Below are 24,067 nucleotides of genomic sequence, written 5' to 3' on the forward strand. Positions count from 1 at the left end.
GAACCCTAGCGGAAGGAAGAAGGCAAGGAGACATCAGACACAGACATACCATTTGATTATTCTTTTGGATACACTTTGTAATCTCTTTAGGAATATTTCACTTTCTACTAAAGATTAGCAAACTCCCAGGCTCTTCTGCTATTATTTGTGCCTGTCTCCTACCGCTTTAATCACACACAGAAATAAATGACACCACCAGAGAGGAAAGGAAATTAAAAAAAAAAAAAAAAAAAAAAGCGACCCACAGGACAGCTCTGAAGATTCATTTTTTATCTATTTAGATCCAAAACTAGATCACAAAAAGAAGAAACCGCACTGCTTAATTTTACCGCCAGACTTTATGTCTCCAAAACGAATTCTTGATCTTCTTTTCAGCTAATTAATAACATGTGAAAAACAATATCAAATTCGGGCTCTTTTTACTGCCTGTAATAAAAATATGGGGGAGAGAACTAATTAATTGCCATTCAGCTTCGAGTGTATTCATTTTTCAATATGCCTTAAACGTATTGGTCGTCTTCCCCTCCCCCCCCAAAAAAACCCAATAACTAATTTCGATTGTATATTTGTTTGTAAAGGCCGGACAGTCTCGTTCACCAGTTTTCCAAGTTCTCCTTTGTTCAGGAGCATAAAGAATATTAGGAACTTCACGAAAGAAGTCGCGGCAGGTTCTGTTCTTCGGAATTCATTTTCAGAAATATCCACCCATCGGATCTGATTTTCTCCATTTTATCCCCCCCCCCCCCAAAATACGGTGTCACTTAAATACCCCAACAACCCTGTATCATTTCCCCAGACACTGTAAAGAGGAGACAGCAACGATCCAGGATCCGTACACCATTTCAAGCAACCCAACTCCCAGCAAACCTGCCCTTAGCATCCGAATCATTATTGTGCTGAATAAAAGTGACTTTCCTTGCTGGAAATGAGGCTGGTGTAAAAGGGCCAGTCCTGTGACTTTTTGGAGGCGCAGAAACTTATGTTTTAAACTAGTTTTATGGTAAAGTAGAGACCACAATCTCTGTGTCTCAGACCCCTTTCGAAACCAAGGCAATGCTGCTATTCTTCCGCTTTCATATTGATTTTTTGTTTTGTTTTTGCGGCAAAATCCAAAGGGGTGCGTTGGGGGAAAATAGCGTTCATTTGCTCGAGGGCTGGCAGGTCTCTGGCAGCGTTGAAATTACTCGAGCTCTCCAGCGACAAAGCGATTAAATATATTTCTTTCCGGGCCGTCAGAACTCCTAGCCGATTTGCGTTTTAAAATCCCAGGGCCTGAGCCAAAGCCTAGAGAAGGCTATGGAAAATCTTCGCATTCTTTTTTCGCTAGAGATTTTTTGTTTCCTTTTACAGACGATGAGTTCTTAAGCAAAAGTCTCCCCAAGGAGCTGACCGGCAGTTTTGCCTGAGGATTGGGCCCTTTACTAGTAGATGCCTTTAAAAAGTCGTTTTCTTTTAATCTCGATTATTTATTGCCAAGTTATTCCGCAGCGCTTCCTATTAGCAGAGCGGTTGCTACGTCAATACGGAGAACGGTTTCTTTTGTTTAAACACGGATTCTCCTGGAAACCAAACCGGATCATTTGCACTTAGATATAACCACTTATTTCATATTCCTACCGTCTCTCCCGCCCGCTCATGTCTGCAAATTCTTGGACTTATGCGCTCGTTTGCACTGCTTCTGTGTGTGGGTCCCTGTAGGTGTCCATGTATGTATGCGTGTGTGTGTTTGTATACATGCATGTGAATATATGTCAGTGTGCACGTGTTGTGTGTGTCTCTATCTCTGTGTGTGTGTGTCTCTGTGTGTCCATGTCTCTCTATCCTCTGGGGCCACGAGCGACCCCCCTCAAGCGTACGCTTCATTTAATTTCTCCCTTGACAGCTTCAGACTCCTGGTCGCCTGCAATCAGCCCCGCTGTGATTTCAGATCAAACACCGGGCTCGGTCACATTAACAACACAATAGGCCCAGTCGTACCTGAGGACAAAGGTTTTTTGCTCCAGGGGCTCCTGGAGGAGCCTTGGGGAATGCTCCGTCTCTCACCTTCCCTCCGTGACCCTCCTCCCCAGCTCTCTCTAACCTCCTTATCTCCGCAGGCACTCGGCTGGGTTTGTGCCCCCCTCCCCTTCCTAACCAGCTTCTCCCCGCTCTGCTTTCTCCCTGCTAGGTGTGGGTGTGAGCCGGCCCGCAGGAGAGGGGAGGAGACTCCCAATGTTTAAACTCCCCAGCCCCGGTGGCTTTGGCTTGATGGATGGAGCCCAGGGGGAGCAGCTAAGGCGCTAGACCCGGCTCCGGCAGAGGACAGACAGCTCCGCCTGCGTGGAGAAGCCCGGCGTGGGAAGCCGGACCCCAGGGAGGACTGGGGCTTGCTGGACCGGGCTGAGCACTGCATGGTCCCTGGACAGGAGTGGGCAATAACCCCCCCCCAGCAACAGAGCGTTGCGCTGGCGCTAACGTGGTAACCTGCCGCCCACTCTGGATTGCGTCGGGGCCCGGCCTTGCTTCGCGCCGCGATGTATCAGAGCCTGGCCATGGCCGCGAACCACGGCCCCCCAGCCTACGAGGGGGCCGGCGGGTTCATGCACGGCGGGGCGGCCGCCTCCCCGGTCTACGTGCCCACCACCCGGGTCACCTCCATGCTCCCCAGCCTGCCCTACCTCCAGAGCGGCGGCGCCTCCCAGCAGGCCAGCCCGGCCTCCAGCCACTCCATCTGGACGCAGCCCGGCGCCGAGCCCGCCGCCTACAACCCCGGAGCCTCCCACCCGCCCGTCTCGCCCCGCTTCTCCTTCTCGCCCGGCGCCTCCCGGGAGGCCGCCCCGTACAGCGGCCCGCTGAGCCGGGAGCAGTACGGCCGGGGCTTCGGCGGCTCCTACTCCGGCCCCTACCCCGCCTACGTGAGCCCGGAGATGGGCACCACGTGGAGCGCCTCGCCCTTCGACAGCCCCGTGCTGCACAATCTGCCCAACCGGGGCGCCGCGGGGGCCGCCCGGCACGCCAACCTCGGTAAGTGCCGCGCCGCGCCCCGCAGCCCCGCGAGAGCCAGGCTGCTAGCGGGGGGAAGAGGACTCGGACCTGCGCCGCCCGGTTTTGCGGGCTGCGATCCGGGGGGGGGGGTGGCCGGGCCACGCCACGCCACACCTCCCCCTCTGGCTGGCCTGCACCTCTCTGGAGAGACAGGGGTCCTGGGCGGATGGGGGTCGCGGGACTGCTGGGGGAGGTAGAGAAATGAGGTCCGAATTAGGAGCTGGCTGCTTAAGAAAACAAGGAGCGGCCCAAGGCCAACGCTTTCCGGCTTGGGTGCCCCAAGTTGTTGTTGTTACCTATTATTAAGTCCTGGTTATTCTGGCAGGGCCTGGAGACTAATCAAGAACAAGGCTCCAATGTGCTAGGGGCTGTACATACACAGTGTCTGCCCTGGAAAGTGTCTAAATAGACCGGACAGACACAGGAGGGAGAATGGGTATAACACCCCAGCAGAGTGAACCATGTCCAGTGGCCCATGGCATGGTAGTGCCGCATTTTTGGGGTGTGTGGGTGAGTTAGGAGGGGATAAGCTGAAGGAAAGGGAAAGGGGAGGGCCCCTTGAAGAAAGCGGGGTGAGGAAGATGCGGCCGGGGAGCAGAGGAAGGGAAAAGAGTTGTTACATTCAGATTTACTTTTCTACATAAGTGGAAGGTGATGAGCACCCAGCCAGCTTCCACTGGCTTCTATGCGAGCTGCTGGGTCCGGGTCCTGAGTGCTTTTGAAAACGAAACCACCAATTTAGGTGCCTAATGTAGATTTAGGAGACTAACTTTAGGCCCCCGGGTTTGAAAAGCTTGGTGACGCCTGCTCACTTTTATTTAGGAGCCTAAATGCTGATTTAACATAAAGTGCACAGGTCTTAAAAAATCCACCTAAGAGGCAAACACTGTTGCCTCTTTATTTTATTTTGGAGAGAGAGAAGGGAGGGGAAAAAAGTGAATCTTCTGTGTAATCACAAGTGTATCATCTCTAAATCCAGTTTCCTCTCCATGTTCTCTCTACTGCCCTATTTGGTTTAGCCTCAGCTGAGGGTGGTGTAGTTTAAAAATAAAACACAGTACTAGGAAAACGATTTGAATTCATGCACAATGTGCCTGTAGGTAATAGTGTTTAGCACGAATTTTCCTCCTAGTCTAGTGTGAATTTGTACAATGCTCTATTAAGATTTTTAAAAACTTTTCACAAATAAAGGGAGTTATTGTTTGGGGACTGGGCATCTCAAGCTCTTGGAGCTTTTTGTTGCCGATACAAAAAAAAGTTTAAAAAGTGCCACCTGGTATTTTAAAGACAAAGCTTGCACCAGCCTTGTGGTGTTATCAGACAGTATTGTTAAGATGTGCAATACACAATGTCTGACATATTTCGATAATCTTTTAGACTGTTCCTAAAAATATCCCATATCTTCCCCCTTGCCCACAAGTAGCGAGTTAATAATAATTTTAAATACCACAACAAAACCAAATCTAGGAATACCTGAAGGCTCTCTAAATTATTCCATTCCCTGCATTTTTCAGCCCATCTTTCTTCTATGCATCTAACTTTCTGGGCCCAATCCTTACTTCTTAGCACTAAGCACCGATCCTGCTATCACAGTAGTTCCATTGACTTCAAAGCAGCTGTCCCTAGCAGGAAACACCAAACTTGTTCGGGTATGTAGGTTACAAGCTTTGATTCTAAACTCTTAGAGGGTGGGGTTGAATTGGTCTCTGGGCCTTTGTACAGTACCAATTATATTGTCCAGCCCACCAACCGAACATTAATGATCTTTTACATTCAGTGCTACAGGAAAAAAATTTAAGTTCAAGACCAAGGCCCCAATTCAGCAAATGGATCTGTGCCAGTAGACCGCCTTGCCTATGTAGTGCTGTAATTTACACGGGGGTCTTCCTGGGTGGATCCAATTGCAGGATCAGGGCCTAAGCGAGTAAAAGATATTTGGGTTTTAAAATAAAAAGTACTAAGTACAAGTGACTTTTTATGTTAAAAAAATAACCCACTTTAAAATATGCATGCGAGCTGGGTATGAAAAATTTAAATTATGTTTTATAACCGCGTGAAGTTCAACAATGATTGCTTTAAATGTAACCCCCAATCCAGTGATTTAGGGCAGTGGTTCTCAATCTTTCCAGACTACTGTACCCCTTTCAGGAGTCTGATTTGTCTTGCGTACACCCAAATTTCACCTCACTTAAAAACTACTTGCTTACAAAATCAGACATAAAAATGCAAAAGTGTCACAGCCCACTGTTACTGACAAATGGCCTACTTTCTCATTTTTACCATATAATTATAAAATAAATCAACAGGAATATAAATATTGTACTTACATTTCAGTGTATAGTATATAGAGCAGTATAAACAAGCCATTGTCTGTAGGAAATTTTAGTTTGCACTGACTTTGCTCGTGCTTTTCATGCAGCTTGTTGTAAAACTAGGCAGATATCTAGATGAAGACCTCTGCATACCCAAGGGGTATACATACCCCTGGTTGAGAACCACTGATTTAGGGCTCAAACCTCCATCTTTGCTCAAGTTGAATTCCCACTGGATTCCATGGGAGTTTTGCCTGCAGGACTTAGCCCCTTAGTATTTAAATGGAACAAGGATAATTTCCAGCTGGGTGGCTTTTCTAACCTAAGGGGATACTTTGCGGAGACTGTACTTTTCTAGGTGTTGGTATGAAATGTGGAAAAGTTGTAGGAAGGCAGTTAACAAGCAAAGGGAGAGATTCATTACAAGAGGGGAACAGCTGGTTAGAAAGTCCAGGTGAAAGAAATGAAATTATTGCAGGAAATCCGAGTGATAGGCACATATGGAGGGGAAAAAATTCACTTTATGTAGTAAGAAGAAAAGGAGTACTTGTGGCACCTTAGACACTAACCAATTTATTTGAGCATAAGCTTTTGTGAGCTACAGCTCACTTCATCCAATGTGAGCTGTAGCTCACAAAAACTTATGCTCAAATAAATTGGTTAGTCTCTAAGGTGCCACAGGTACTCCTTTTCTTTTTGCGAATACAGACTAACACGGCTGCTACTCTGAAACCTGACTTTATGTAGTGTGAAAGGAGATCAAGTCATGTTCAGTTGTCAGTAATAACATGAGTGAAATGCACACAGTCCAGTTCAACCATAGACTTTAGTGGGATGACTGGGTTCTGCTCTGTGTTTTTACAGTGCCTAACACAACAGAGCCCCTAACCCAGCTGGGGTCATTAGGTGCTGGCAGAATACTTGTATTTATTTGTTTAGTTATTTGCAAGGAGCTACACAAGATTGCCAAAGTGTAAACGAAACCATGAGCTGAATCCTGAAGTTTACATGTGCACGTCATTTCCATTACAGTCAGATTTGTGGGGAGAACAACACAGGCTTTATGACATTATGATACAGCGTGAGACCAAAACCAAAGAGCCTATATTTGTAGCATTGATTTTGAAAGCTGAACAATGGCAAGTTGGGTGTAAAAATCAATGACGGATTGGGTAAAATGAGTGGTTTAGGATCCTAGTTGGATTTAGGCTCAGGCACGTTTGAAAATGTTACCCAACATGGTCCCAAAGTGCCTAATTCACGACCTTGAAGGGTACCAACCTCAGAGCCTAAAGAGGGAGGATCAGGCCCATCCGAGACGGCCATGAACTTGATCCAAGCCTTGGTTTGATGAGGCTTTAATGAATTCCAGATTTAATGGTGCGTGAAAAGAACCCACTTTTAAGTCTGTTTTCATAGCCCTGTCAAAGCCAAAAGCCATCTTCTCCTTTTGAGCATCTGCTGCTGCTCTCTCCTCCACAGACTCTGAAATTAGCACAGCCTTGCAACCTTCAGACTAGGAGCTGGGGGAAAGGGTTGTGGATTGGAGGAATCCACATCATTTAAAGTGAGGGAGACATCTACTGGAGTCAGGCCCCAAGATCCATGCAGGGAAAAGGAGAAACAAGGCCTGGAAGGTCTCAGATCTATGTAGCATGCAGGTCTCAGATCTATGTAGCATGCAACAGTTGTTTAAAAGTATGGACAATGGGTCAAATCCTTACCCTCTCTGCAACCCTATGGAGCCAGTTTTCCCTCTCATTTACACTGGCGCAATTCCTTTGGAATCAGTGGAGTCACTCTGGTGTAACTGAAAGGGGAGTATGATTGCACTTGGGCGTTACAGGGATTTGTCCGCTGGAGGGAACATTTATGTTCTTTTCATTGCAAACCAAAGCAGAAGTGTGGGAAGGGGGTTGTCTGAACGGGCAGATATTCAGCACAGCAGCAGCATCTGGAAAGATCAAAGCCCTGAGCAGAAACACAGCTTTGTAGGCAAATGTCTTCTCTGCAGCTGCTGTTTGAGATTTTGAACCAGATCCTAAGCTTTTCAGCAGGGACACTAAGATATTTGCCCTGTAGCATCTCCTGCGTGGTTTCCATGTGACTCATCAGCATTTGTCACAATCTTTTGCCACTGAAAGCACTGTAGTACAGTAACGTTCCCCACACCCCTTCTACAGAGGTGTCTGCTGTGTGTGTTACTGAACTCTAAGTACCCCAGCTTTACATGCAGAAACTGACTTATTAACTTACAGTGCAGACAGTGGAAAAAGGAAATGTATTTGAAATATGTTATTGCCCCGATTCTACAAGGTACATCCTGAAAGGTGTGGTGCATCCTCAACTCTCATTGTTTTCCATGGGGTTGGGCCTTATACCTATATATGCATTCATTTATATTGTGTCTGTAATATACAGAATCCAACCCTCATCTTCCAAAATTAGAGCTCCGTCCTGTAACCCTCACTCATGTCCACACTCCTTACAGACAAGCTCCCATCGGCACTGCTTATGTGAATAAATGATTATGCGCTACAGGGGTACAAAGCAAATTGGAAAATCCCATTGGAGTGAGTGGGCCTGCTTCATTGCTGTGGTATACCAGTTTTATGGTGGCATGACGCCATTGCCCTTAATGGACTTGCACTGTTGTGAAATTGGTACGACGGAGCCATGAACTGAGCGTAATAAAGGACAGAATTGGGCAAAGGGAGAGAAAGATTTAGCCCAGATATATAAATATTCTTTCGTCCCTAAAATCCCAGAACAGTGGTTTTTTACAAACTTTAAATAAGTCAGTAATACATTTGTTGTTATTATTTATTAATATATAGACCAAAATGGTGCATAACATGATACCATAACGTAGCCTACATTGCAAGTTGTAATCAGTTGTTTGTGTAAACCGATAAAGGGTGAAGGGCATTAAATCTAATACTTTAGTTTAAAAGATAAAATTAGCTCGCTCTAGACACAGGTCTTTGTACAGATTACTTTAGTTACAATAATATTGAGAGGCCTTTGAAGAAATGGATCACTGGGACATGAATCTGTTTGTATTTTTATCATTTGTTTCCATCTTTTTGGGAAAAGAAGATAAAATCCTGTGATTGAGCTACTGTTAATTGCAGGCCGTTTATCGAAGGAAATGTCCCAGGCCTGATCCTGTATTCCTAGCGCACTCCCGGTGATGGGGAGGAATCCTGGCTCTGTTGAAATCAATGGAGCCAGGATTTCGCCCGAAGTAAACAGGGACTGTTTGTCCAAGCAGGATCAGATCTTGCACTTGTGAGCTCTTCGGTCATGAAAGATAGTTTCTCTAAAAATACCCTGCTGTTTGCAGGTGCCTCCTCACAAACCTTTGATGCAGCTAATTTGACATTGATCTCCTAACACTTAGGGTACATCTTCACTAGGATAACGGGTATGTTCTTAGCTAACTTGGGGGCCAAGTTGCTGAGCCCTAACCCATGTGGGTGAGCACTTATTATACAAATGCAACTCATGAGCGTAAAGCTACATCTACACTACAGATCCCATACCTGCATAGTTCCCTAGTGTAGACGCAGCGTGCACCTACAGAAGGAGTTTTGTGCCAGAATAGGAACACCGCCTGCTCAAACACAATTAGCAATGCCACTTGAAGCATTCTTCTGTTTGTATCACTGCATCTACACTGGGGATTTTGCCATCATAGCTATGTCACTAGGGGATGTGAGGTTTTCAGTTTTAAGTGTAGACCAGGCCTAAGTGACAACGGGGAGTAAGGGCTCCATAGTTTGGCCATTGGAATGGATAACATTCTATTCCAGGGTTGGATAAAACATATTAAAGATTGATCGCTGTAAAATTAAGAACCTTTTTTAAGTGGACACCAGTTCACATGAAAATGACAGATTTTTTTTAAAAAATCATCCTCTGTAAGGATAAGAAGAATATAATTATGGTCGTATTCACTGGTCCTGGTCCCGATTAGGACCCCATTGTGCTAGATACTGTAAAAACAGAGATGTTTCACACTGAAGAAATTAAATACATTAAATTAATCGCTCTGAAACCTGTCATTAAATAAATCAATTACTAAAATTGAAGCAATTAAATAAAAATCTTAACAGGCTCCAATGTAAGCAATCAGATCTGCTAGCACAGAGCCCTGCACCCGTGCAGGGTGCAGTATCTGATTGCAGAAATAGGATTTTAGGGAGAAATAATCCTGCAGACTTCATGCAAGCAGAATTCCCACTGACTCCAAGAAAAGCTTTGCCTGCATACGGCAGGGGAATAATAGCTCATTTCATGGGACGGCACTTAGTTTAATCCCGAAGTCCCCTGCAATCCACACAAATCTGGTGTCCCTTGTCGTTTCATGCTGAGAGTGTGACATGAGAAAAGTAGGATTATTGCTCTGAGGTTAGAGTGTGTTAGTTGCACTGAAGGAAAGAAGCTCACAGCACTGTGTGGGTTCTGCAGGGATAATTTTTTTTTTTGCGTCCTTCATTTTGGATCTTTGGACATTTTACGTCCTACATTTGGGCTATGGAAGGTTGAGAAGTGTGTGTGGGCCTGGGCTTGTTCTTTCCTCTCTCACCCTGCTGAAAAACAAAATTAGGGATCTGTATTCCTTGTGTGCACAGTGAAATAGGCTGGAGACTGGGGTGCACTGAGCATACAGCACTGGGCTGCTAGACTAGTCGGTGTCACTCGCTACGCGGGGGTCAGTTTCGCCCTGGTAATCTCTTGTAGGGCGGTGCATGTGTGCCGCTTGCATGCCTAAAGAACAAAGAAAATGTTTTGATTGCCGTATATTTTTTTAAAAGATCACAACGTTCAACTTAAATTGTGGAATTTTAAGACAATACAGAAACATACATCTCAAATTGTGATATTTAAAAAAAAAATTACGAAAAATATTTAATCATAGGTTGTGTGTGGGTTTTTTTTTTATATAGAAAACCTACATTTTGGAACTAAACTCCCTGCCAACGAGCCATTAAGCATTCAGCATGTTATTTCAGGCATAATGAAACTGACACGGCACTTTCTGTGAGCGAATTTTTATGGAGTGCTAAGGCAGTGTGGCGGCTGGTAGCTGTAAATTTGTCCAGCCTCAAATGACAAATTTAAAAATAATTATTTGTGATCCCATTTAACTAGATGTGTGTTGAAAATGGTTAGATCATGCAAGGTGCAATTGCTCTTAAATACTCTCTGAAATTCCCGATGTTGCCACTAGAAATAGCACTGCGACTTCCATTTGTGCAGCGACACGGTGGAAAATTTTGAAGGCCCAGTGCATTGTAACAAAAGTGAATCGGCATTTACACACAGAGGAACAGCATTTCACGGGCTCCTTGGGTCCACTTAAATCAATGGGAATTTCTTGTAACCCGTGTAAGGAGTATCCAGCCCTTAGAGAAGCCATTCCTGAAACAGGACTGATTTACTGAACCTCTGACAGTTCCTTTGTATCTTAGATTTTGAAACAAGCAGTTCTTTCTGTTATTATTATTCCTTTAAATACAGTTTGGCAGTGTTGGAATTCCTTGTGCATAGAACTCAGACACCAGGGCTTTTAATGGAAGCACACTCCAATAAAGATTTAGGCTGATATTTTCAAAGCGGGGCATCCAGCGCCCGTATCCAGCTTTGACAATTCCAGTCTTCAGAATGTAAGAATTCTTTGTTTTTAAAGTGCTGTTTTAGGCAGCGTCTGAGGGCAGTGAAGACGTATTTTGCAGAAATTTGCACTGAGGTTTTTAAAGATTGTTGACTCTGCAGTGTAGTTCTGTATCCATTCACATAGGCTTGAGCTACACACAAAAGTCTAGGCAGAGATCTGCGTTAAAAGAAAATGGAACCAGCTTTGTTTGAGATGAAATGGTTCCCATTGAAATCAAAGAAGGGTTTGTTATGGACTAGAAGAGAAGCAGGATCAGGGCCATATAAGATAGTGGGGGGAGAGGGAACTGGGATGCAGAAGAAAACAATCCATTGCAAAATGAATGGAGATCTAAACTTAGTTGAGTCTCAGCACACAAATCCCAAGACTAAAGGTAATGGAACTTTCGGTAATTTCTAATCAAGTTGATTGGTTGCCACATAGAGGGGTTTGGGGTGTTGGTTTTTTGGTGGGATATAATCAATATGTGATCAGGATGGTCCCTCCCCTTATTGGGACGAAGTGGATCTGATGTTGCTCTTTGTGGGGGTGGGAAAGTAAGTCTGTTTGTTAGAAAATCTTTTACAGAAAGGAACAGTTAAGGTTTCCCCTTTACACATAATGGCCAGACACGATCAGAGGTGGGGTCCAATATCCTGTCTCCACCAGGGGTCAGTGCCAGATGGTGCAATAGAATAAACTGCCCCCGAGGAATCTTTCCTCCTAACCCCTAGCAATTAGAGGTTGGCGTCACCCCTGAAGCTCTCTAGGGAAGATCACACAACTGCTCGTAAAAAGCAATCGGTTGCTCTTTTACCTCATTCATCTCCCCCTTGCATTTGACCGGCACAAACCTCTTCTCTGATGTGTCTTATTAATTATTATTATTATTAGTGGTAGTAGTATTTGTTTTGCGGCAGCCCCTAGGAGCCCTAGTCATGGACCAGGACCCCACGGTGCTAGGTGCTGTACAAACATATACCAAAAGATGGTCCCTGGCCCAAAGAGCTTCCAATCTAAGTATAAGACAAGAGACGACAAATAGATACAGCCAGACTGATGGGGGAGCACAAGGAAGCAATGGGACAATATCATTATCTTATCTCAATCTTAACTCCCAGTGCACAGCTCTTCCTGCAGCTCATGTGTATCTCATGTGCTCATCACCTCTCCATGTATTTTCAAATATCATTTGAAATGGATCTCCCCCTTGACTGCCTCGTCACTTCCCTCCCCTATGCTGCTGCCAACTCTTTGTGAGATTTGATGATGTTTCTGAAAGCCCCAGCTCCTGGAGTCACGTTATTGTGTGAGACTCTCCAAGCTTTCACTGGGAAAAAAATCAGTAAGTTTCTAGCTCTCCCGGAGGTGGAGGAAAGCTTGAAAATGAGCCCTAAACCCTCAAAACTCAAAAGACAAATTAAAAAGAACCCAACATTTATTATTATTTTTAAATGTCATGATTTTTAGGAGGCTGAGCTTATGATTTTTTGAATGTTCAGGGCTGGCAATTCTGAAAAAAAAAACACTCTGAAAGAAGCCCCAAACCTTGAGCCCAGGGGTATGTAAGGTGCTAAATGTGTTCCTACTATGCAAGGAGCCAGTTCTGCCCCCACCTGTTTGGGGGGAGGCTCCCTCTGCACAGGAGGGATCGTGGATGCTCAGTGACGATATGCATGAGGGGAGCAGGGCCGAATGTGGGTACCGCTCCTCCCTATGCCCTGCAGCAGCTGCTGCAGCCTGGATGCCTTGATACCCAGGTTGGTTAGTGTGGGGATTTTGCTCCAGCAAACCCATGCACAGAGCAGAGCCCTTCACTGTGGGCCTTGCCCGGGCGCTCAGCATTCGGCTCTTGCGCTTTGCGTTTTAAAAGATATGGGGCAGATCTTCAGATGCTGTCGGTTAGCTCCGCACCAACGCACGTCAGGTTACTCTCATGGACGGAGTTATTGCACCACGGGAGGCTCAAATGGACAGAGGCTGCTCAAGACAATGGGATGCCCAGTCTGGCAGCCCGGCCAAATGTACGTAGCACCCGGGGTTGCAGCGTTGCTTAGGTTTGGCCCAGCTGCCCCTGGCAGAATCTGCAACCCGAGGCAACCGCCTGCTTTGCCTTTGCTCCAGCCAGTGGAGCTAGGAAGATTTACACCTGCTGTGGATCCAGGGAAGCTATAGAGATGAATAGCAATTGAGGATCTGGCCCTAAAGCTTGGTGTGATTCCCTGAATGGTTATGGCCCCACGTGAATGGAAAAGTCAGTCCATTTGCCTGGCATTGAGAGCAGTCCCAATCTCCCACTCCCTCCGCAGTCAGCCCTCCCTGCTGAACTCCAGTCAGTGGGTGTTCTACCTGAGCCGGGATCAGACTCCACTCTCTGCTCTTTCAGTCATCCCCAGCCATTTACATTTCTGAGCCATCCAGTCAAACTTTGTCACCTCCAGTCAGGCCTAATCAATAGCGAGTGGGGAGCAGGTTAATTATAATCGCAGAATAAACGCCGAAGTCTCAAAGTTCACCGACTTTAGCAGCATTTCAAAACCAGAGAGGACAATGCCAAGAAACTTTCATTGATCCATCCAAGGCAGGTGTGGGAGTGTGAACCTGTCCGCAGTCCGATCTGATTCAAGACTACTCGATTTTGTTCCTTATCTCAAGCTATTTCCTATCTTATAATGTCTGTTATTTTAGATAAAAGTCCAATCAATTGGGTTAGAAAACCTGCAAGTTATATTTTCCTCTGATAAGTTTTGGTACCTGCAGGTCTGTCGGCTGGGTGCTTGTCAAGGTCTGAATTGACCTGTTCAGATATTTAATCAGTTACTGTGAAAATCTCTCTCTCTCTCTCTTCCCCACCCCGCTCCCAATGCAAGGGAGTGACCCAATGTTCAGAACAACAAATACTGCCGGAAAAGAGAATTATTAGAGGTCATCCAGTAAACAGGGAACAGGGGGCAAAAAGCACAAACCGGGCATATTTGGGATGATGAAAAGAATTAGAAAAAACAAAGAGATATATATAGGCTAGAGACTGACCTGAGTTGTCCTGGGCTGTTTTCTGAATTCCTTCCTTTAAAGATATTCACCATTGTAACAGAAACTAGAATCCGGCTCAATAAGTGCATAATGATCCTGCAGGCCTGACATGGGTGCCTCGCTGAGGTCAGTAAGATTTTTCACTTGAGCAAGGATTCATCAGCTGAGTAAGTGTTGCAGGGTTGGACCCTTAGAGAGATACCGTCAAGGGGTTGAAGCCCCAAGAGTGAGTTTCATAAAACAAACAACAAAGAAAGGTAAGCTCCATCCCAATGGTTTTAAGATCTTTGCATAGAAACTTTCCCCTGCAGGGGTTGGAAGCCAAACAGCAAGAGGGTCACTTGAGTGAAACTCATGAAAAAATCCCTGGCTAGCTGCATTGTCCAAGCTGAGCAGGAGACAAGAAAGGAAAGAAACGGCACAAACGGTGAAAAGGGAATTCAGTTTCCAGCAATGTAAGGGGTCATTAGTGACAGAAGCCAATCACTTTCTGTGTTTGGACAATACGATCTGCCTCACAACAGCGTCATTTTGGAAATGGAATAATATAGAAAGAATACAACCGTTGTAATTCTGATTATTTATCAGATCTTTCATCCAGAGATTTCAGAGTGCTATTTTACACACATGAACCCTGATTTTGCAAAGTTTTAAAACACATGCTTATCTTTACGCATTGTGAATAATCCCATTAAACTAAATGGGCGAAATCAAGTCAATGGCAAAACTCCTATGGACTTCAGTGGGGCTAAAATTTCACCCCGGGGGGGTACTACCTATTGTGCATAAATCTAAGCACATGCTTAATTATGTCTTTGCAGGATCAGGGCCAACAGTTAAAAAGCCATTAAATATGTGTGGGTCCAACCAGTGGTTTGGGACCAGATCTGGCTTGCTTTACTCACGTGCATAGTCCCAGTGATGTTCTAATAATGATGGTGAGATACTCCAGCCAGTTGCGTAGTAACTGGAGCCTGAGTCTGCTTGCCCTGATGGTGTCCACAGACACTGGGAGAAGCCCTTACTTAGTACTGCCTGAAGACAGGGGTGCGTGTGCTGAGAGAGGGAGTAGGTCATATGATTACTTGGTTTACAGTCCCCAAAGGACTCTGTGTGCGACCCCTGTGCTGAATTCTTGAGGTAAGAGTGAAAGGAGTAATAGTCACAGCAGGGGAGAGCATAACATGCGTGGGGCACAATGGGCCTGGTTCTCACTTACTCTAGGGTCCCTTGATGCCACTCTGTCAGAGTAAAGGAGCCACACAGTGGGTGCAAACAGCCCTCTCTCCCCAACAATCCTCACCAGGCAGAAGGCCTCCCCTGCTCTCAGAGAGCTGGCACAAAGGCTGCCAGCTTGGGTATGGGCAGACACCCCCACTAGCTGGGCTTGAGCTGGCATGTTAAGAATAGCACTGTGGCTGGCTTGGGCAGCAGCTCGGGCTCTCATGCCAACCTGGCCCCCAAGGTGCGAGCTTGGCTGGCTAGCCTGAGTCCATGCCGGAGCCGCAACGTCCACACTGCTCTTTTCAGTACCCTAGCTCAAGCGCGACTAGTCTAAGTCTGTCCATCCAATCTGGGAAGCTTGCTCTCAGTTGCCGTATAGATGTACCCAGGCAGTTAGAGCAGCCCTGAGGCTGCTCTGACTTACACTGGGACCAAGGCAGGTCCCTGCACAGTCCCAGAATACAGGGAGTGCAGAGGTAATTTTAAAGCCACCTTTCCCTCTTCCCTCCATCCCTGCCCAAGTGCAGGAACTGAGGAACTGAGCCTCAGGCCAGATATATTTAGAAGGGCCCTCAGCCATATAGATAACAGTTTGAATAGGGTCAGTGATAATATGCTAGGAGTTCCCGGCAAGGTCATTCCTGGGGGTTCCCCAACCCTTCAGCTCTATTGGCCTCACAAGTCCCTTCAATCTTTTCCTCCCCTCCTTTCTGTTTGTACTCGCCCATCTCTCTGAGGCCTGAAATGCCTGGAGGGGAGATAGCAGATCCTCCCTCTTCACCCCACCCCAGAGAGCAGAACTATCCAGCTAATCTAATCACAGCCCTTTTCGGGGACACTGCAGAGTATGGCCCGTGAAGGCTGGGAGTCAGTGGGGCAGCCAAGGAAATCATTGGTAGTGCCCCGACTTTCTTTCTTTCTTTCTTTCTTTCCCTGACAGTTTTGACACACTTGCGGAGTGGTGTAGGACCTACCTCTTTACCTGGGTACTAATAGCCATGGGGTCTGAGCTCTTCTGTGATCTGTCCCATCTTTCTTTTGCCCCGTCCCCTTGCCCTGTCTGTGTCAGGAGTGGCTCTGTTCACAGCGCTATGTCTTGGTTTGGCCCCATGGACCACATCTCGCCCCGCATGACCACAGGAGCTGGTGCCTGGCTTATAGAATCAGGGCATTTAGGATGATACGGTCACAGACCGTACAGAGGAAAAACACCCAACAAGCCGAAGTTTGGTCTTGTGGTTAAGACACTGTGCTGGGACTCCGGAGGTCTGGATTTCTTTCCTGGACTGTGCTGCAGACTCCCTGTCTGACCTTGGGCAAGTCTCTTAACCTTTCTGTGCCTCAGTTCCTCATCTGTAGAGGTCGTGTGCCCGCTAATGATCCCTCAGGGCCACTGACAGCTGGCAGAGTTTAGAACAGCCGTTAGGCGGCTCTGGATTGCTCTGGGGATGAGGCTGGCACTGAACTGGTCCAGTGATCAAGGGGCTGTAAATGCCTCCACTGCGCATCCCTCCACAAAGCTGCACCCAGCACATCTGCTGACTGTGTAACTTGATACACAGGATGACTCGAGCAATAGTTTGACTGTGGGAAGGTGTGGAGGTCTCTTTGGCTAGGAGACAAATGTACAAAGGGTTGGCAACCTGTAGGAAGATGAAGGCTGTTTTTGCCCCCCGATCCCAACAGGGGGTGCGGTCGCCTGGTTGAGGGAGCGGGAGGAGCTAGCTAATCCCATTCTCCCTTTCTATTTCAAATGGAATGTGGATGCTCTTTTGTGCTGACTTATTCGTTACAATTTCCTGTTCCTGGGTGCCTTTTTCAGGGTGAAATCCCGCTCCCCTTCCCCCCCACCCACCAGGCAGAGGGCTAGCACGGGGCCTACGCACCACTGAAATCCCACCTAAGCCTTCTAAACAGGACATAACCATGAGCAGTGCGTAGGCCTTGAACTGGCTGTTAGCATCGGGGTGGATTTAATCCATAGCATCTTAATTCTTTTGTAAAGGAATAATGCATAGCACCCCTCACACAGTGATCCCAGCTTCAAATGATTTGTCCAGGCTTGTTCCTGGGTCGAGGAACACAGCACCAGAGAGGATTAGAAATCCCACATTTCCTGGCCATCACTCTCTGTACCTCTCACTGCAGATTGGGGTCTTAGGCATTGTTTTGCTGTTTCACCCCGACTTTAAATCTCTGGACCAAATGACACTTAAGCCAAGGGGAACCTCTGACAGCCCGTTTCCATTTATAACATGGACATAATTCAGGGAGGAAAATGGTGCCAATGTTGTTTCCTGTCGGATGGAAGAAAACCATTTCTAGGAACATTGCTGTGAAGCTCACCCCTGCACTCGGATGTCATGGCTCTGACCCCATTTCCTGCGCAGGTCCTGGCAAAGCAGCAATCAGCTTAATCCAGGATTTGTTTGAAAAGCGTATAAACCGGCAAAAAACATCGTATTGGCTGCAAGAATCCTACATGTGTAACAGATTAAGGATCATCTATATAAATAATAAAGATGAAGCTAAATCTATGAGCAGGTTCAGAAACGTCTAGAAAAGTGTTGTAGGTTACGTCTCCACTACCACTTATGTCGGTATAACTTATGTCGCTCAGGGGTGTGAATTAGCCAGCCCCCGAGTGATGTAAATTACACTAACCTAAGTGCCGGTGTGGACAGCGCTCTCACGCCGACATAGCTTCTGCTGCTTATTGGGGGAGGATTAATTAAGTCAACAGGAGAGCTCTCTCCTGTCGGCTTAGAGTGGCTACACTAAAGAACTTATAGTGGCATACCTGCATTGGTGCAGCTGCGCTGCTGTAAGATCGCTAGTGTAGACATGGCCTTAAGGGTAGGGTGTTCCCCAGGACATATAACTGGGGTTGTAAACTTGGAGAAGGATTGATACAGCAGTTACTTGTACACTTAGGACCGTATCTTTCACTGATGTAAATTAGCATCGCGCCATTGTCGGCGGTGTATTTATTTCAGAATCTGGCCCTTAGCAGCTTTCCATTTCCTGTCCAGGTAGAGCAAGAAACCTTCATCTGACCATAATTAGCCCTGGAGCCAAGCCGTGAAGTTCAGGTCCAGATCCAAACACAGCCAAAGCTCATAAGGGTTTGGATCTGGTGACCCAGTGCAGGAACTAGGGACTATTCCAAAGTACTGACCTCTTAGGTTTGTAACCATGGTTGATTCCACGACAATGTTGCCAGCATTTACCCAGGACTGCAACTTATGCATGTAAGTAGTCTCACTGAGGGGGGCAGTGGGGCTATTCGCCCATGTCAAATTGCTCATCTGCGTTTGGCCGGGTCTGCACTAGAAAATAGAACCAGCACGGCTGTGTTAGCTAGGAATGTGAACAAATTAACCCCTCGCAAAAAGCACCAGAGCAGACGCAGTCATACCAGCCAAAATAGTCCCTTTGCTGATACAGTTTATTCCATTTGGGGAACTGGTTTGAGCTAGACCGGCCACAGCACTCTTTTGCTGGTATAAACTGCGTCTCCACTCGGCAGATTTGCCAATATAGCCCTACCGGTTTATCATTCCTGGCAAGCATAGGCAAGGCCTAAGTGTTAGCAGGAGCGACACCCAAAGTGGTAACACATGGTCCCTTCCTCCCCCACCCCTTCCCCAAGAGACCTTCCCAAAGAGCACTGCATTCAGAGGAAAGCACCCACGCGCCTTTGCCCCTGACATCAGCAGCTGTGCAGTTTTGCCCAGAATGCCCTGCTGGGAGCACAGCAGGTGTAGACGGGCCTGGTGGGGGAAATGCTGCGGGGCAGCCATGCCACCGCACGCGTGAGCAAGGCGAACTGGTTGGACCACTATCACCAATATGGGACGTGGGAGAGCCATGCTCACGTCCCTGCTCTGCAGGCAGGAGAGCGAGCTGCGATGAAGAACTCTGCTCCAGATCCGGGCAGGCAGGGACGTCCGGCTGGGTCGCCTTCAGGCTGGTGCCCTCACCGCTGAGCTAACACGCAATTGCTGAAAGGGAGGGTTAAACCTTGAAAGTTGCTGCAAAATGGACTTGTCCTCCAGCCTGCGCTTGCTGTAACCACTCTGGATACGGTGTTTTAAAAGAGCTCGAGTGTTTGGGGCATTCCACCCACTAATTGTCTCTTCACACTTCTCTGTCTACATGGATCCATCTCCACAGCATCTGAGCACATGGGCAGTGCCTCAGACAGGCTGGGGGAGGCTGTGTCTCCCCAGACAGCCCGGCGTGGCCCCACCCATGCTCCTCCCCGAAGTCCCCTCCTGCTTGCCCTTCGCCCCAGCCCAGGTAGGCTGCTCTTTAGGGAGGCGTGCTGCGGCTGGGGCTAGGGTGGCCGGGACTTGGGGTGGCTGGGGCTACCCGTTGATGGGGGTAGAGGCTGCCGGCCCTGCTCTTGGGGAGACTGGGGGCACTGAGGCTGGGAGAGGGGGGCAATACGTCGCCCTCCCACCCAGTGATCCAGGGCGGGGGAGGGGGCGGGTCCTCGGGGGGCAGGGCTGGCTGGGGCCTAGCCTCCCGCAACCAGTGGTTCACCCACCGCCCATGTCTGAGCCCCTCACAGACATTAGTTTTCACAACACTGCTGCAAGACCAGAGGAGTGCTAGTATCCCCATATTACAGGAGCGGGGGGAAACTGAGTCACAGAGAGATTTAAATGACTTAACCCGTTAGCAGAAAGGCTCTGGTAGAACCAGACATTGAACTAATGTCTCCTGAATCCCAAACAATCCTGCCCTCTTTAGCACACCACCTTGCAAGTAGATTTCAATGATCTAATCCCCATCCCTTGATTGAGTGCTTCATCCTCCATTTTCTGTCGCACTGTGGCAATGTCCAGTATTGAAAAGAAGTGTGTGTGTGTGTGTGTGTGTGTGTGTGTGTACCATTGCCCTCTTCTGGATGTAATCAGTACTGCTCACGGGTGTGTTTGCAGATAAAGGTCAGGTTGCAAAGATCTGTGCTTTGTGGAGCTGGGGATCCAAGTTTTAGGCCGTGAAGTTCAGCATAAGAACTGTGAAGCTTTAGGTAGCCACAGATTTGCTGTAGCATTTTGAAACTTGTGATACTGAGTGAAACAGTGATTTTAAAAAAGCCTCTTATAAAGTGATTTAATGTTAGAACCAGATCATAGTCTGAATATTTTATAAGCAAATATGTAGGTTCTTTTTCTCCTTATCAGACCGAATAAATCACATGCCAGAGTCTGGGTCAGACATATTTCCAACACAAATGAGTGAAATGACAAAAAAACACAACATATTTTCAGGACAGCGGTTCAAACATTTTTTTAAAAATCATTTGTAACAAGGCCTTACACATGCGATTAAATCCCTAGATATTGACAGGGATTCTAATTGACAAGGAACACCACTCTGCAACTGGATCTGCTAGCTCAGATCCCAGGCAGGCCGACTGCAGAACGAGGACAATGTTCATGTTTGCTAACAATTTTTCAAAACAAAACAAATGGGGCAATAAATCCATGTGATATATTTATAACTATTCCCCTGCTATTCCGAGAACAGCACACAGGCCCGGGGATCACGTATGTTCCATTTATGCTCACAAAAGCATGATGCCCGGGTGTGAATTGTCAAAGTGCCATCGACTACACAAAGTAAATACATGGAAACAATGGAGAAAAATGTTACTTTCTTGAGTCGCTTTCAGTTCTAATCGCTTTAGGGGCACTTTTTCAGATGGAAATGGGATTTTCAAATTGACAGCGGCCCTTTAAAAATAAATCCTCGGGACATTTCTGTTGGTCATAAGTCTTGCTGAATCGTATTTTGTGGGTTGCCTGTGGCCCTTTAAATGTTAAAGAAAATAAAATCTAAACAGAAAAGAGTGGAGGAAGGAGGGTGGGAATGGAGTCTGATCAGCCGTGTTCTGCTGCCCTCATTCCTACTTAAAACAAAAATAATCCTACCACCATGTTCTACTTCCCAGCTCAGAGCTGTGCTGCAGCATTGCTAGAGCAAGTCTGCTTGTAACATTACAGAAATCCCCCTGCTTTCCTATCGGTGAATTCTCCAGCATTACAAGAGCTCCCGGCTTTCTCACCTATCCTCTGGTGTGCTCCGCAGCTCAGCTCTGTAGCATTAGAGGGATGACTAATGCTTCCAACTTCTTGTGATTTTTATCAGGTGACCCATGCTATTTGGTGTTTTTTCTTTAAGCCCCAGCTCCTGGAGTCATGTGATTACATGAGACTCTCAGCTCTTATGTCAAGAAACAAAGTGAGTCTTGAGCCCTTGCGGTTGCAGTGAAAAGCTTGAAAACATGAACCCAAAGGTTCAGACGCAAGAAGGCAAATATAAAGAACTCCAAATGTATTAGTTTTTTAAAAAAATAATCATGATTTTTAAGCTAATCATGATTTGTGGGGCATGGCTCATAATTTTTGAATGCGATCCTGGTGTTTGCCTGCTTTCCCAGCTGTCCCTGTGCTCTGCTCCCCAGCTCAGATCTCCTCTGCTATGTGGCGGGAGTCCCCTGCCTTTCTTAATTCCCATGCGGAGTATTCTGGGTCTGCTTTTAAAGCCAATGTGCACTTGTGCAAAGTGAGACTCCTCTAAGAGTCCATCTGGGATGCGTATACACGAGTGTGCCACTCTCACCTCTTATCATAACAAATTGGTTTAGGAAAGGCAGTTTCTCGGGGGGGAAGAACTGCTCTCACGCTCTGTTTAAAGCCGGTAAGTGCCCGGCTGGGCGTGACGGATGGTGTCTCCTTTGTGGAGGTGCTTCAGTGAACTGACAAGACACTTTTGTAGGGGGAAATGTTGATATTAAATTTCCCTCCATCTGTAAACAAAACTCCAGGGCTGTATTAATGGAAACCCATTTCCACTGGGCAAATCAAAGGGGGTAAAGATAACAGACAGAAGGGGAGGGTAAGAGCTGTCAGAGTTGAATAAACTGCCTCAAGTATGTCCCATCCAAAATAATACAGTGAGGCTCTTTGTCCCCCTCTAGTGGCTGGCCCATGTATAGTAGCGTATAAATCTCCTACTGCGTTTGAGCTAATGGACCTTTTCTCTCTCTCTTAGGTACTTGTATTACTACACTATCTGAGCACCTCACGCTCTTTAACACAGTTATAGATGTGTTGTTATCTCCATTGTACTGATGGGGAAACTGATGAGTTACACAAAGACTAAGTCACTTGCCCAAGGTCACACAGGAAGTGTGTGGTGGAACACAGCATTGAATCCCAGGTCCTGGGCTAGTCTCACTAGCCACCCCTGGCTCTGGTTCTTTAGCTCACGCTTTTAGATCCAGAGATCTCCTGTTCAATCCCCAAAGACAACCCCTTCAAGGCCCAAAATGAAGGTTTTTTAAACTTAAAAGAAACAAAAGGATTGGTTTGGGAATGATTGTAACGTTGGACAGAAATATGTAGCTTCCTGGATTATTATTTGTCTCTATTTCAAAGAAGTCCTTCCTTTAAATGGTAATAGTCCGCCACAATAAAATATACACCTGTGCAGTCACCCACCACCACTCAGGACCTCCCAGGGACCACTGACACCCCTGTCACTAGATGTGCATGGGACCTCCTGCCCAACCACTGCACTGAGTCCATTTTGCCTGGTGAGTAGCACCTTACTCTGTGAGCAGTGCTCTTGATATCGGTGGAACCACGTGCTGGTAAGGTACCGCTCTCTGAGACCATGGACCCTAAGTGAGCTGTATCTTAGCAATGACTTTTCCTTCTAAATCCACCCCCTCCCCCCGAAAAAATGATGTTAGATCAGTGGTTTTCAGTCTGTGGTCCATGGACCCCTGGAGGTCTGCAGACTATGACTAAGATTTTCAAAAGAGTCTGCACCTCCATTTGAAATTTTTTAGGGGTCCGCAAACGAAAAAATGTTGAAAACCACGGAGATAGATTGTGGAAGCATGCATAGGCTCCAGCCGAGACTGGGGGCCCATTGCGTCACCCAGGTTAGCGAAAGACATTTCCCAGCCTGAGAACCGTGTAGTCTGGCTAAACAACAGCCAAGAGGGGAAAGACTCATCCAAGGTCATGCAGCAGCTCATTGTTCAAGCCAGGACCAGCCCCCAGGTCACCTGGTTCTTAGACCAGCTCCTTAACCACTAGACCATGCTGTTTCATGTTAAAATCTGCCCTGGCCCCGAGCAGTTTACACTCTCAAGACCGAGTGCTGAGGTACTGGGAGCCTCAGCACAGGGGCTGCGGGGTGCCCTTGAGACCTTGATGGGAATTCAAAGTCCTCAGCACCAGTCAGGTTCAGGTCCAAGTCAGACCTAACACAATGGCCAAAGAGCAGGGGAAGGGGTACAGGTGTAATGGATGATGATGATGATGCAGTGGAGGTGCTGAGTCAGGGAGGCGGGTGGTGGAAGCAGTAAGTTCTGAGGGGAGAGGGAGGCCATTCCAGTCAGAGGCTTCTGCGTTTGTTTCCCACATAAATGGTGGCCCGAACCCTTTCCTGGCAAACGTAATTCCCTCCCAAGCTGCCACTTGCTGTGCCTGGCTCTGGGCAGGGCGTAAATCTCCACAGAGGGACCTGGTGTGAAGGGTAATAAAGAGGTCACATTATGGACCCATAAATCTTCGCCGTCCAGCGGCTCCGTGAAAGGGAAATTGTTGCCCTGAGTGTGACTGGAGGAGCCCTTCCCTCCGCTCCCATTGTTCTGGCTCCCTGCGGGAGCTGTTCAGGCAATTTGCTGCCTGAATAAATGTTTCCTTTCCAGGCTGCTAGTACAAGGTTGGGGGGAAGAATAAGTGTCAAAAGGGCTCATAATGACTGGATTTAAAGCCATGGA

General features: G+C 46.9%; 1 protein-coding gene across 3 annotated transcripts in view; it reads left to right on the forward strand.

The window, feature by feature from the left end:
• The first annotated feature begins 2,513 nt into the window (after nucleotides 1-2,513).
• Nucleotides 2,514-24,067, forward strand: part of GATA4 (GATA binding protein 4) — a 38,359-nt gene continuing 16,805 nt past the window's right edge. The window contains exons 1-2 of one of the 3 annotated variants that reach the window (XM_073335075.1): nucleotides 2,514-3,003; nucleotides 5,774-5,776. In XM_073335075.1, coding sequence (XP_073191176.1) covers nucleotides 2,514-3,003; nucleotides 5,774-5,776 — 493 coding nt within the window. Of the gene's footprint in view, nucleotides 3,004-5,773; nucleotides 5,777-10,030; nucleotides 10,034-24,067 lie in introns of all 3 variants that reach the window. The other 2 variants (XM_073335076.1, XM_073335077.1) reach the window with 2 other exon arrangements.

The sequence above is a fragment of the Lepidochelys kempii genome, chromosome 3 (genome assembly GCF_965140265.1).
Source record: "Lepidochelys kempii isolate rLepKem1 chromosome 3, rLepKem1.hap2, whole genome shotgun sequence".
In the NCBI taxonomy this organism is placed as follows: Eukaryota; Metazoa; Chordata; order Testudines; family Cheloniidae; genus Lepidochelys; species Lepidochelys kempii.